Source organism: Natrix helvetica (assembly GCF_964273705.1).
Source record: "Natrix helvetica genome assembly, chromosome: 1".
NCBI lineage: Eukaryota > Metazoa > Chordata > Lepidosauria > Squamata > Natricidae > Natrix > Natrix helvetica.
The window spans coordinates 62615934-62628354 of NC_138548.1; the positions used below are offsets into that span (position 1 = coordinate 62615934).

The window sequence follows — 12421 nt, forward strand, 5'->3', positions numbered from 1 at the left end:
TGCTGTTCTACTGGATGGGAGACAACTGGAAGGAATTAGCTGACAGGTTTAAGCTCTTGCTTACACGAAAATTGTAACCCGGCTCAGAAGCAGCCATAAAGCGGGAGGATTCAGAATTTCTTCTGGCTCTCCCTTCTAGTTAAGAGCTGTTGTTACCTTTCACTAATACAAGAGCATCAACTGTGGAAGAACCACTAGCATCTGGGATGAAGGCAGCTTTGAAGGTATTGACCGGATCAAAGGGAACTTGGAGGATGTAACATTCTCTCTGGATCAGCCCTGTTCAACTTGGTAGCCCCTCATCCTCAGCAAATGTGCCAAGCAGGTTGGGGATGATGGAAGTTGTAGTTCCCTTCCCCTTTGGAAGGCACCTGGATGGGGAAGACTCTATTACTGGAAAAAAAACCAAAGCTACCTTGGAGTTTTTTGAAAACAGGAAGGCTGTGATAGATGGATAGCAAAGAGCTAGGTCAGGCAGGTGTAGGGAAGGGCATAGAAGTGCTCTTGGCATAGGAGTTAGGGGAGTTTAGCAAAGTTAAAGTTGGAAGAAAAGGTTGCCAACTCTCTTTTTCCAAACCAGGCTTGTGTTATTTTTCACAGCTATGAAATAAGCAGAAGTACCCAGGTGACTCTTTCTCTCCAGCCAGAGCCGGACTAAGATTTCACTTGCTGATCAGCTATTCAGCCCACAAGAGCCTAACCAGGATACAGGCGACGGCAACCGGTCCTGACCCACAGTTAGGCCAAGGTCGCGTCCCGCAGCGCTTGTCAGGGACCAAGCTTGGACGGGGCGAGCTTGGAAGTCAACTCAGTGCCCAGCGGAGCGCAGCCGGAGCGGGGGTGGGGTGGTGAGCGCCGAGGGAAAGACGCGTCCAAGGGAATTGTTTGGTGCCCCCTGAAGGGGAGGTCCGTCTCTTTGGGTCTGGGTCACTGCCCCGCCACTCGGGCGCCTCAGAGCGGCTGTTGCTCCTCAAGGCCGCCGGGTGGTGGCTCAGGCGCCTACGCCTGCTTTCCCGCCCTTCCTTTTTCTCTCCCAAAGCGCGCTTGACCGCCCAGTGGCCGCCGCCGCCTCCTCTTCCTCCTCCTCCTCCAGTGAGCGCTGGGAGACGAGGCGGCGGCGGCAGCAGCAGCAGCAAGAGAGGCGCTTCCCCTCTCGAGGCTCGCCTCTTCTCCAAGGGTGGCTTGAGCTCCGTTGGGCGTTCTTCGCCGCTCTCCTCCTTACCAGGCGGCTGAAAGAAGTTTGCCAAAGCTCCCCCCGCCCCAAATCGTCGGTACTTATCCTGGCAAACTCTTACTAAGCCCTCCCCTCCTCTCTCTCTTTCTTTCCGCCACATCTTTCGCGCTGCGGAAAGTTGTCGATGAGTGCTCCGCCGGTCATCCGGCCGCCCAGTCCTTCGCAGCCCGGCGGCGGCGGCATCTCCTTCCACCTTCAGATCGGCCTCAGCCGGGAGCCGGTGCTTTTGCTGCAAGACTCCTCGGGGGAGTTCAGCCTAACCCATGTCCGGGAAATGGCTTGTTCCATCGTCGATCAAAAGGTAAGGCGCCTCCGTCCCCGGCTTGAATGTTTGGGCACCGGGCGACGAAGGACTCTCCGGGAGGGAGTATCTGGCCTTCCCAGCTAGGTTCCCTCTTCTGCCATCCCAGGCAGCTCCCGCGACCCCCGCTTGCTCGCCTCGTTTGGGAAAAGTCTCCCAAGATAACTTGGGTGGAAAGCCACCGCTTCAGGAAGGTTTGGGATTCGTTTTATTGAATAAAACGCCAATTCCTTTTGACTACAACGTCCTCGAACTAGACTATAATGTAATAAAGTTGTAATGCGTCTTTTCTTTGTTCTTTCAACCGAATCCCCAACTTTCCTTCCTCGGTCGCGTTACATTTTCTGTACTGGCTAGTTGTGTTTGTTGACTCTCGGCAGAGTTTGATTGCCACGCGCGAAAAAAGGTTTACTGCTCCGCCTTCTCTCTCTCTCCCGCTCTCCATTCCCCCCCCCCTTTCTCCTGTGTCCAAGAATGAGAGTTTAGTAGGAGGGGCTGGAAAGAAAACGAGAGATAGGGGCGCACTGGCAGCTGTCAAAATAATCCCTCGACCCTGCATTGTACCCGCTGGGGATATAAAAGTTTCCACTTTGCAAGCCAGAAAGCAAAACAAGCCGGCACGCTTGGCAGCCTGTGCCCAGGAAAGTAATCCGATGCTTGCAAGCCGGTACGACCTGGGATATGTGGAATGCCGGCTCTGACCTTACAGATGGAGTCTGGCTGCCAGTCCAGGAAAAAAAAAGACTCCTGGGCTGAAATGCTGAGAATTCTATAAATCAATTTTTTTTTTAAAAAAATGTGTGATTTCCCAGAAGTAGGCAGAGGTATTGCTCCTACGAAATTGGCATCTTGCAATGTAACCCCAATACCTAAATTCTACTGAGTCAAATCCTGCAAATTTCCCCAAAATTGTAATTTGTGGATATGTCTGGAACTCTCATAACACCCAGATGTCTTCTCCTGCAACAGAGGTGACAAATTTAGGGAGCACCACCTGGTGAATAAAAGTGCAGTCTCAAGCTCCATGCCTATAACATTGAAAAGATGTACAATATGGTATTTTATGGATAAATGTGCATTTTGCAGCAGCCTTGTTTGCTCATCTAAGGAACGTGTCAAGAACTATACCAAATTTTAAAAGTTATTTTTACCCCCTTTCTCATACTTCCCCTATCATCTGCTTTACCCCCATTCCTTCACTTTGAGAGTGATATTACCTTTTCCCCTTCTTTGGTACATCACAACATGTATTGATTTGGTGAACATGGGAATGAGTGAATGCATGTGGCTGAGGAGAATAGGGTAATTCAAACCCCAGAACTGCTGACATGGTATTATTTGTACCATTTTCACCTAAGAGCGCTATCTGCCCCAGGAGTTCCCATTCTAGTTTGGAAGGTGGTAAAATTGCAGGGGCTATAATTTGGGGACAGATTGCACCTTCCTCTTTGAAAGTGGTAATGTTCAGTTCCAAACATCTGGTGGTTTCACAGAAAGCCTTTTAAGATATGAAGGAGTACTTTATAGACGAACCCGCTTGTTATGGAATGGGCTTTTCAAGAAACAGCCAATTTTCACAGATGCATAAAATGGATTTAGAAAGTAGCCCCTGATGACAGTTGATTATTTCCTAGATTTCTATTTATCCATAGCCAGCTACCATTTGTTTCCCACAAGATTCAATTTCCTGTTCACTGATATATATATATATTTTGCTGTTTCTCTTTTGTGTGTTTGTGTGTGATAAGACAATGGTGTCATATTGAGAAATTAAAGCTTAAGAAAAAAAAATGTGTCCGGAAGGAAATCTTTTAATACCTCTAATGGAAGTGTAAAGGGATTTGCAAAGAAATGAACTCTCTTTCCTAAACAAGTACCCTAATCTACTTTCCTAATCAAGTAACCTTGGTTTTGCAATTGAGGGTCAAAAAGTTTCGTCTAATACTTTCTTACATGTGTGTGTTCTACCTGTTTAAGAAGGAATGCTATTGTTGACAAAATCATAAGGTAGATGTAGCCCGTAACAGATTCCTGTATTCCTATATTGTAGAAAACAACATATATAGTTCAGGGTTGAACTATGGAGGCCTTGGTACTCTCTAGCTTAGTCGTTTTCTTGTAGACATTTCATTACCTGACTACCAGTAAGTAACATCATCAGCACTGAATGATGTTACCTACTTAGGTAATGAAATGTCTGAGAACCTCAGAGAACACCAAGGCCTCCATAGATTCCTTTATTCTTAGTTACTCTTTATTCTTTACTGACATCTTAATTTACTGTGGTTTTCGTACTACCAATGTAGTTTTCCATTAATTCTGCATTAAGCTGCAATATACCCAATTTCTATTTGCTTTATTGGCTACTGAATAGACTTGAAGTTCAGAAGAAGGATGACCTGTTCCGATTGTAGCAATTATGTGATGCATTGTAGCTTTTTGACACCATCAAGTGACCTTCATGTTTGGGTGACTAGTCAAACAGGGGTTTCCCACATTAAAACTCCACGCGCTGACTAATCACTGCACCATATTAAGTAGTTGGGGATGAGAATTGTATTGTTGTTGCTGCTGCTGCTGCTGCTGCTGTTTCAGGGTGATTATGGTTTGCATAGATCTAATCCTTTTGTTTGTATATGAGCAAAGATGGATAATTGTTTTAAAATAGATTAGTACAGCAAACAAATGTATTATATTCTAGAAAACAATAAAACTGATATAACATTGCATGATTCAGGTGGGATGTAGTGAGGAAAGAGTGATATGTACTGCTAATAATTGTGTTTTTATTTAATTTTCCTAGTAGTAAAATGTTGTGATTTGAAGCATTGGTAACATACACAATTGTTGTAATAGAAAGGAGTTAATACTTAGAAACAAAAAGGGGCTGGTAATTAAATTATAATGTGGAAATCTGTAAGCTACCAAAGCACTTCATATTAAGAAATAACAAAGAGTGCAAAAAAAGCTGTTAAAAATCAATGACATGCCTTAAAAATAATCAAATTTTGTGGGCATAAGGACAGAAGTCCCAAACTGTTGCAACTAAGAACCTGATAATAGAAACCAAAAATACTTTTGAATTTTACCCTTTTATATTGGGGACTTCCCTAACTACATAACAGATACTTTTTGACTCCTTGTTAAAGGAAATACCATAGCAAAAGCTAAGATACCTTTGGCACCGAAAGAAAAATGACAGGTGTACATACCGTATGTGAAAATACAAAGTCTTATTTTCTAACACCTGTATCATGCTCAGTGAACTTTTAGGTGCTTAAGGAAAGGTTTGTGTTTGGTACCAAATTGAATTTGATTCAAATGATTGGGATAAGTATGCCAGGGCTTTTTGTCCAGGACAAAAATATGATGTCAGAGGGGATAGGAACCTTTTAAAAGCGTTGGTGCTGAATTTCAGCTAGGGGAATTCTCAGGTGACCTCTTTGCATCATAAACTTTGAAAGGAGAACCTGATCACTGGTCTATGGCTATAAAGAGTTAGTGCTTTCTGCAAAAAAAAAAAAAATCTATCAAAGAGTGGTAGAAACCATTAACACTTTGCAGTCATCCAGTGATAGTTTAGATCAGGGCTGTTAAACTCAGGGCAGGCGGGCTGAATGCGTCATGTGCTGGCCACACCCATGTCCAGTTTAGCGAAAGGGGAAAAATCACGATACATCAAGTGAGGATGCATGTTTGACACCCTTGGTTTAGATTTTTGCAGCCCAGATCTCTGAGATGAAAATATATGCTTCTCTCTCATAGTCTTTCCATCTCATTGACTCACTATTGATGGAGAAGGTTTGCAATAAAATCAGGTTCAGATCCAGTTAAATGCATCTTAGAGTGCAGATGGAGTGATGGGATCAATTGTCCTTCAACCTTAGGGTTTTCTTTTACATCTGAACAGGTGGTTTTTTTTTTTTTTTAGTATCTGACTTTATCTGGTTTAAGTAATGATGAGTTATCCATACCCGGTCTCTAATGTCAGTACTGCACCATTATTTAAGTTGTGAACTTTTCTATACATACTTGGGAGTCCACATAAAGATGGAAATGATTGGGCTTTAAAGTTTATTTCTTAGTTCCAATGGTTCATGGAGAAAAACTAATATCTTCTTTTTAAAAATAAACTAGCATGCTTCATCCCCCCTGCCCACTCTAGCCTGTGTAGAAATAGAAAAAAAAGTGACACAGGGTAGGAAGAGTATTAGGTTAGCCTAAACAAAAATAAAAAAAAAGTCCTAAGTGCAATCGTTCCCTTTTACATATTGGTGGTCCATTAAGGTGATTATATTTTCTGAGGGAGAAAATATCAGCAATTTTTTGTTGTGGGAATAGTGTAATGCAGGGGTCAGCAAACTGCGACTCTGTAGCCGCATGTGGCTCTTTCCTCCCTCTGCTGCAGCTCCATCACCGGTCAGCAGCACAATTTTGAGAGGAGCTTCGGGGGGGGGGGGGGAAAGAGAAGCACAGTGCACCAGCAGAAGACTCTATGGCAAGGGGAGGGTTTTCCAGTTGTCTCTACAATTGATAAGGCTTTCGGTTATGACAGGTAGAAGAAAAAGTACGCTGCGCTAGGAGGAGACTCTATGGTGGGGGAACTGAACTTCCGGTCAGCTCCAGAATTGAACAGGGGGCTTCCGGTTAGGACCTTTGTGGCTCCCAGTGTTTTCTTTTCTGTGGGAAAGGGGTCCAAATGGCTCTTTGAGTGTTTAAGTTTGCCGACCCCTTGTGTAATGTGTGCAGGATGATGAGCCTTGTGCAAATCCACACCCTTTCTATCAAAAAATGACATCTTGATGAGTGTTGGCGCCATGCCTTCTCAGTTGCACTGCCTGCGCTGTAGAACAGCAGCCTTGGGGAGATTCAGATGGCCCCAGCCCTGTTAATTTTCACAAAGCATGTTGTGGCGGTTTTCCTAGGCATTAGGGCTAGTAGGATAGATTAACTCTGTTGTGGCTTGATGTGGTTTTTTTTTTTTTGATGAGTGGTGTTATTGTTTACCTTTGATTGCCATGTGTTATATGCTGGGATTTTTCTATGTTCAAGTTATGAGAGTTTGTTGCAGAAAAATCAAATCCAGAAAGCACACACAGATAACTGTTTCAGCTGGATTCATTAGCTTCTTTATATACATATTAAGACATGAAGATAAATGTATAATACCAATAGCAGATTCTTTCAACGTGGTAGAAGATACAAGCAGAAGATACAAGATTACTGAAACTTAGTTTGAGAGCAAACTGCTGTCTGTTGTTGTTTTTTAAATTCAATTACATTGAATGAATGACTGTAAAACTCTAGAATACATTTCTTTACAGCATTGTTTCCTACAAGCAATGTTTGTTTTTCTGACAGAAAAAAGGGGCACCAGATATTCTGCATTGTACCCCTTAAAGAAAGAGTACCAGACTTATGCCTTGTGAAATTGTTCTGTTGCAAGTTTTAAACTTTCCTCTCTTCTTGTATCCAGACAGATTCAACACTTGTGAAGGAAAATGCATCAAACGATAGGTATTGAGTTTCTTATGATTGTGTTACTGAAGTATTAACCCATTTTTTACACATGCTAAGAAATGATTGATAATTTATATATGAAAGAAACATGATTTCTTCATTCACATCTTACTTAGAAAGCTATGTTAAATGAGCCCAGCATTTTATTAAAAGAAAAAATGGACACTGGAGAGAATACAATACAAACAACTCCATTAATTATTTTCAAACTTTAGGAACATGAAATCCTTTCAGCCAAAATCTGAGCCATTGCCTATCCCTACTGCCCATGAAACTGAAACAATTTAACTAATTTAAGTAGCATATAAATAGTTGAAAGTTAATTTGACCTAGAGCTTTCTTATAGAGCTAGAGTTGTGGTGGCACAATGGTTAGAATCCAGAATTGCAGGCTGACTCTGCCCACTGCCAGGAGTTCGATCCTGACTGGCTCAGGTTTGATTAGCCTTCCATCCATCCAAGGTCAGTAAAATGAGGACCCAATTGTTGGGGGCAATATGCTGACTTGTAAACCATCCAGAGAATGCTGTAAAGCACTATGGGGATAATATATAAGTCTAAGTCAGTGGTTCTCAACCTGTGGGTCGGGACCCCTTTGGGGGTCGAATGACCCTTTTACGGGGGTTGCCTAAGACCATAGGAAAACACATATTTTCAATGGTCTTAGGAACCGAGACACCAATTTTATGATTGGGGAGTCACCACAACATGAGGAACTGTATTAAAGGGTCACGGCATTAGGAAGGTTGAGAACCACTGGTCTAAGTGCTGTTGCTATCATATTTATTATGACTACATTCAAAATATGTATTCTAATAATTTCTGCCATATATATAAAATAATCATAGTGAAACTCTGTTTATGGCTGGCAGAGCTGAAGTGTCTTCCCACTTTGCAGAGGAAAGTGGGGTGTCATTAGTTATTGTCATTAGCTAGAAAAGGTGAAGTTCATGTCTTTATTTTGTTTAGAAATTTATTAAGAAGCAAAAAGCTACCATAGCAATGTTTTGCTTAGCTTCAGCTAGAACCTACACAGAAAATTGGGTATTGCTTACATTTTTACATTCTACATTATTACATTATTTTTCCTTTAAAACTTCTGGAAAGCTGACAAAGGATAGTGTTAAATTATCCTTATGCATGTTTTGTGCTCTGCTGTATCAGTTTAGGTAACCAAGTTAAATGTATTGAATTACAGTGAAAAAATTAACTTTGACATCTGGTTAGATAAGAAGTAGAGTCTGAAACCTCCAAGTATGCTTTAATGTCTAATTTATTATATGGGGAAAAGGCTGTTTTTTCTCCGCTCCAGAGGCAACAGTCTTGTCTGTCTTTTCAGGAAAAAGGAAGATTGAGTAGGAAGTCCTATGAAGTTTGAGCTAAGAAACAACGAGACTTTTCACTTTGTATTGAAGTTGTTGTGTGGGAAGGGGTGTGGGGGAGGAAGAGAGAGCGAGCGCTATCTGGCTGCATCCCAACTAGACTCTTTACCTAACTTGCTCTGCAGGCTTTTCTCCTGCTTCCTGAATTTGATGAACCAAAAATAAACACGGTGATGCAATTATCCATAGTTGTATGCCACTTCTTTATTCTGCATTCAATCAAGGACTTTATACTCTTTAAACTTAATGCCTAGGTTCTTGGTAACGAGCAGAAAACAGTTATGAATGAGAAGAAAAAGAAAAGTTTTGGGGGATGTATACGTACATCATGTGTAAGCCACAGGAGATGTGAGCTTGCGATTACACACCTACACATTGGTTCTTCATGTGGACAAGGTGTTACTAGTTGGCTTCCTGGTGCACTCCACTGTTTTTGCATTTGGATATTTAGTGACAGGCTACCGATTCTATTTTCAGTTCCCCAGAGCTTGAGAATTTGAGTGCTGACAGAAGGGTGCATTTGGCACTTTTATTGGAGCCATATGGAGCCATTTGCTCTGCCTACCCTGACTGTGATGCCCATTATTATATACTTACAATGTAAAATTCTTTATTATACATACAAGTGAGTATGAGGGAAAGTACATGGTTTTTACTGAAGATAAAGGTGAAGTCTGTTTGAAGTTTTTAGTGGATTTTTGCTGTAGGATATACCTCAGGAAAAGATCACCAAATGAATCTGAAAGTTTTTAGAAGAGTCAAGGAATTATTATTTACAGTCAGAGTTGCTGTGCATGCATAAAATAGAGCAACTAATAGCCATCTAACTTGTACATTTAGGACAACTTGCCCTGCTGTGGGACATCTCACTGAGAGACAAGAGTTACACTAATATCAAAGAAATGGTGGAATAGAATCATTAAAGAAAGGATGCAAAGGGAGGGACAGACTGAATGAAATGTGAATGAGAAACATTAAAATAGTTTTTATTTGTTTTTAACAATTAAATTGAATTAATAAATTCCCAGCGGTGAGTTTTACTGTGGCAAGTCGGCTGTGACAAATTGTCCTGCAGCAAGTTGGCTGTGGTGAGTTGGCCGTGGTGAATTGGCCATGGTGGGTTGGACACTGCAACTTCACCACAGTGAATTGTCCCATTCCCTTTATTGAGCTACTGTATGTATGTGTGCACACAATGTAATGACACTTATGTTGATAAAAACCTTTGCGTCATTCTTTGCATCATATTTTCATTCAATGCTATAAAATATCTCTGATTTTTCAGATAGACACTTTCTGGTACTACCAAGGACTTGTATAATTTTTCTTTCTTCTATATCTCTTTTGTTTCTGGTAACAGGTAAGCCAGAACATAGGAAGGCTCCAAGGAGATGGTGTCACTGGGGGTGGGGGTGGTCAGGAAAGCCAAAGTGTCCATTATAGTTCTGTGATTGAAGCCCCACCCCATTTTACATGTATCAACATGATCCAGATTCCTTCTAAAATTCAGTCAATGAATCCATCTCCCCCCTAGTGTTCAGATGATATATTAGAGAATAGTTTTAGAATACAAATTTTCTGCTTCTTTCTTGTTTAAATCCTTAGCCTTTCAATGAATAATTCACCAGGATGTTTAATCTGGCTCTATTATGTTACTTTGTGTCTACGTATATAAGTATATTTGTGAAAGAGAGATGGAAGAGGATTTTACATTCCTTCCCTGAGATCAGGTAGTTTCATCTTCCATCAAATATTTTGGAAGATCAAGGATTGGTATGTAGCACCTACCGGTAATCATGTCATTCATAATTCCTTCAGATAGCATCCACAGGATTCCCCCAAAATGTGAATATGTATATTTCAGAGCAATTTTGCCCTAGTATTTCAAGAGAAGATCCTATATGACTTGATAGTGTTAATGTATTGCAATATTTTCTTTAGTGATAACAACACCATAGATGAGAAAGCACTGAATTTGTAACAGGCTGTTTGACCATTCTACAAATAGAAGTGGCTAAAATGACTCACTTTGCACTTTTCAAATTTGAATCATTTTATGCATCCCTAACTCAAAGCATTATGCAAAATTAAGTGACAGTGCCTGACATCTGAAAAGGTTGGTTCTTAAGTGGCTCCTGCCTACGATGTCTCTTATATGAGGAGGAAAAGAGGGAAGAATTTCTAGCTGCTGAAAAGTTTATTTCAGTTAGCAGATCCCAACTTGAATCTTAATTAAATCGCATATTGCCTAGCTCATGGGAACACTTATGGCTTTAGACAGAAGTAAAAGACAGAAAGAGGAGTGCACATTTGTGGGAAGAGGCATGTAGCAGGAATAGCTCTGCTTGTAAGTAGCATGTGGGCTTGAAGTGCCAGGCCTTGTAATTAGGTCTGATAGGCACCAACTGTGCTTGGCAGAATCTGAGAGAGTGTGTATTTAAGGCTTTACTCAAGCACTGTTAAGTGTTGAAATAGTTTTCTGCTACATCTCAGACTGTGTTGATTGACTTCTGGGTTCTTGGATTCGGTTTTTACATAACTACATTTCTGCCTTGTCTAGTGAACCTTGGCATCCAAGTTGTTACCTGTATACCTGGCTTTTCTTTGTGTGTGTGTTCTTCACTCTGACAATGAGTCTGCTTTTCTTCTGAATCCGGTTAGCTGTTAGAAATTCTGTGTTTTGAAGTAGACTTGCACTGCAAGTTTACATGACTTAAATAATTTATAACTTGCTGAAAGATTGTAAAACAAGGCAATGGTTTGAATCTTACCCCAATCTAAAGATATAAAAAGGGACTCTACTGTTATGTGAAATGTTGGGGACGTGGGCCTAAGAAAAACCAAGATTGACCCATAGAGTTTACTTCTATTTAACAGCATGGAAGTATTTAGGCAATCCTGTTTCATACAAAGTTGTCCAATGACTGAAGTTGCTTCTTCACTTATTGCTTTTAATGGGAACTTGGATGTGCCAATCAAACTGCAGTGAGACTTGAATCCTTTATTATAGTTAGTCAAAAATGGGCTGCTGGGGGTTTGCAGGGATTCGGGAGAACCTCTAGCTAAGATTCTATGCAGTTCGGAGAACCCCCAAATCTCACTCATGGCTGGCCTTGCCCACCCTAGGAGTTCCCATGTGGCTGTTTTGGATGCAGGTAAGTGCAGGGCATGCATGGAGACTCAGGGAGGGCAAAAAAACAGGGATACTGGAAGTTTGGGAAGGCCATAAATGGGCATTCCCAAACTTCCCAGAGGGCCTCCGGAGCTTGGGGATGCTGTTCTTGCCCCCTTAGACGCTTGAGAAAAGCCTCCAGATCCCAGGGAGGGCAAAAATCCCCCCCCCACTGTGGTGCAGGAGGCCAACTAGGCCACATCCACCTTTGCCATGCCCACCCAGCAACCAGGCAGAGAACCCCTTGCTAAAATTTTTGAAGCCTACCCCTAGTCACAACGTATGGCAGTACATAGTTGACAATGACTGTTCTTAGGTAGGGTCTATACTGGTTAAATGAGAGATGACCAGGAAATCTCTAGATTATAGATTATAGGTCAGGATGCCCTCCAGATGAAATGCTATCAATGAATGAATGACAAAAGCATGTTATGATTCTGATATCTATTAGAGCATATGGTTAGAGATAAAACTCAAGAGCTAAACAGTAGGAATAAAATGCTTGATATATTTAAAATACTGCAATAGTGATTAATAACAATTCTTCCATGTTTTACAGAAGTTATTTTTAAAAAAGTTCTTAAAAGTTTCAAGTGTCTGCATCAGTGGTGGGATTCAAATTATTTTACTACCAGTTCTGTGGGTGTGGCTTGGTGTGTATGGCATGATTTGGTGGGCATGACTTACTGGGCGTGGCAGTTGAAGGCTACTGTAAAATCTCCCTTCCCTCCCCACTACAGGGGAAGGTTACTGCCAAATCCCCATTTCCTCCCAATCAGCTGGGACTCAGGAGGCAGAGAATAGATGGGGCAG

General features: G+C 41.5%; 1 protein-coding gene across 2 annotated transcripts in view; it reads left to right on the forward strand.

The window, feature by feature from the left end:
• Nucleotides 1-1116: 1116 nt before the first annotated feature.
• PRKD1 (protein kinase D1) overlaps nucleotides 1117-12421 on the forward strand; it is a 118624-nt gene continuing 107319 nt past the window's right edge. The window contains exon 1 of one of the 2 annotated variants that reach the window (XM_081944933.1): nucleotides 1117-1535. In XM_081944933.1, the coding sequence (XP_081801059.1) occupies nucleotides 1359-1535 (177 nt within the window). In that variant the 5' untranslated portion in view covers nucleotides 1117-1358. The remainder of the gene's footprint in view (nucleotides 1536-12421) is intronic. The other variant, XM_081944934.1, reaches the window with a different exon arrangement.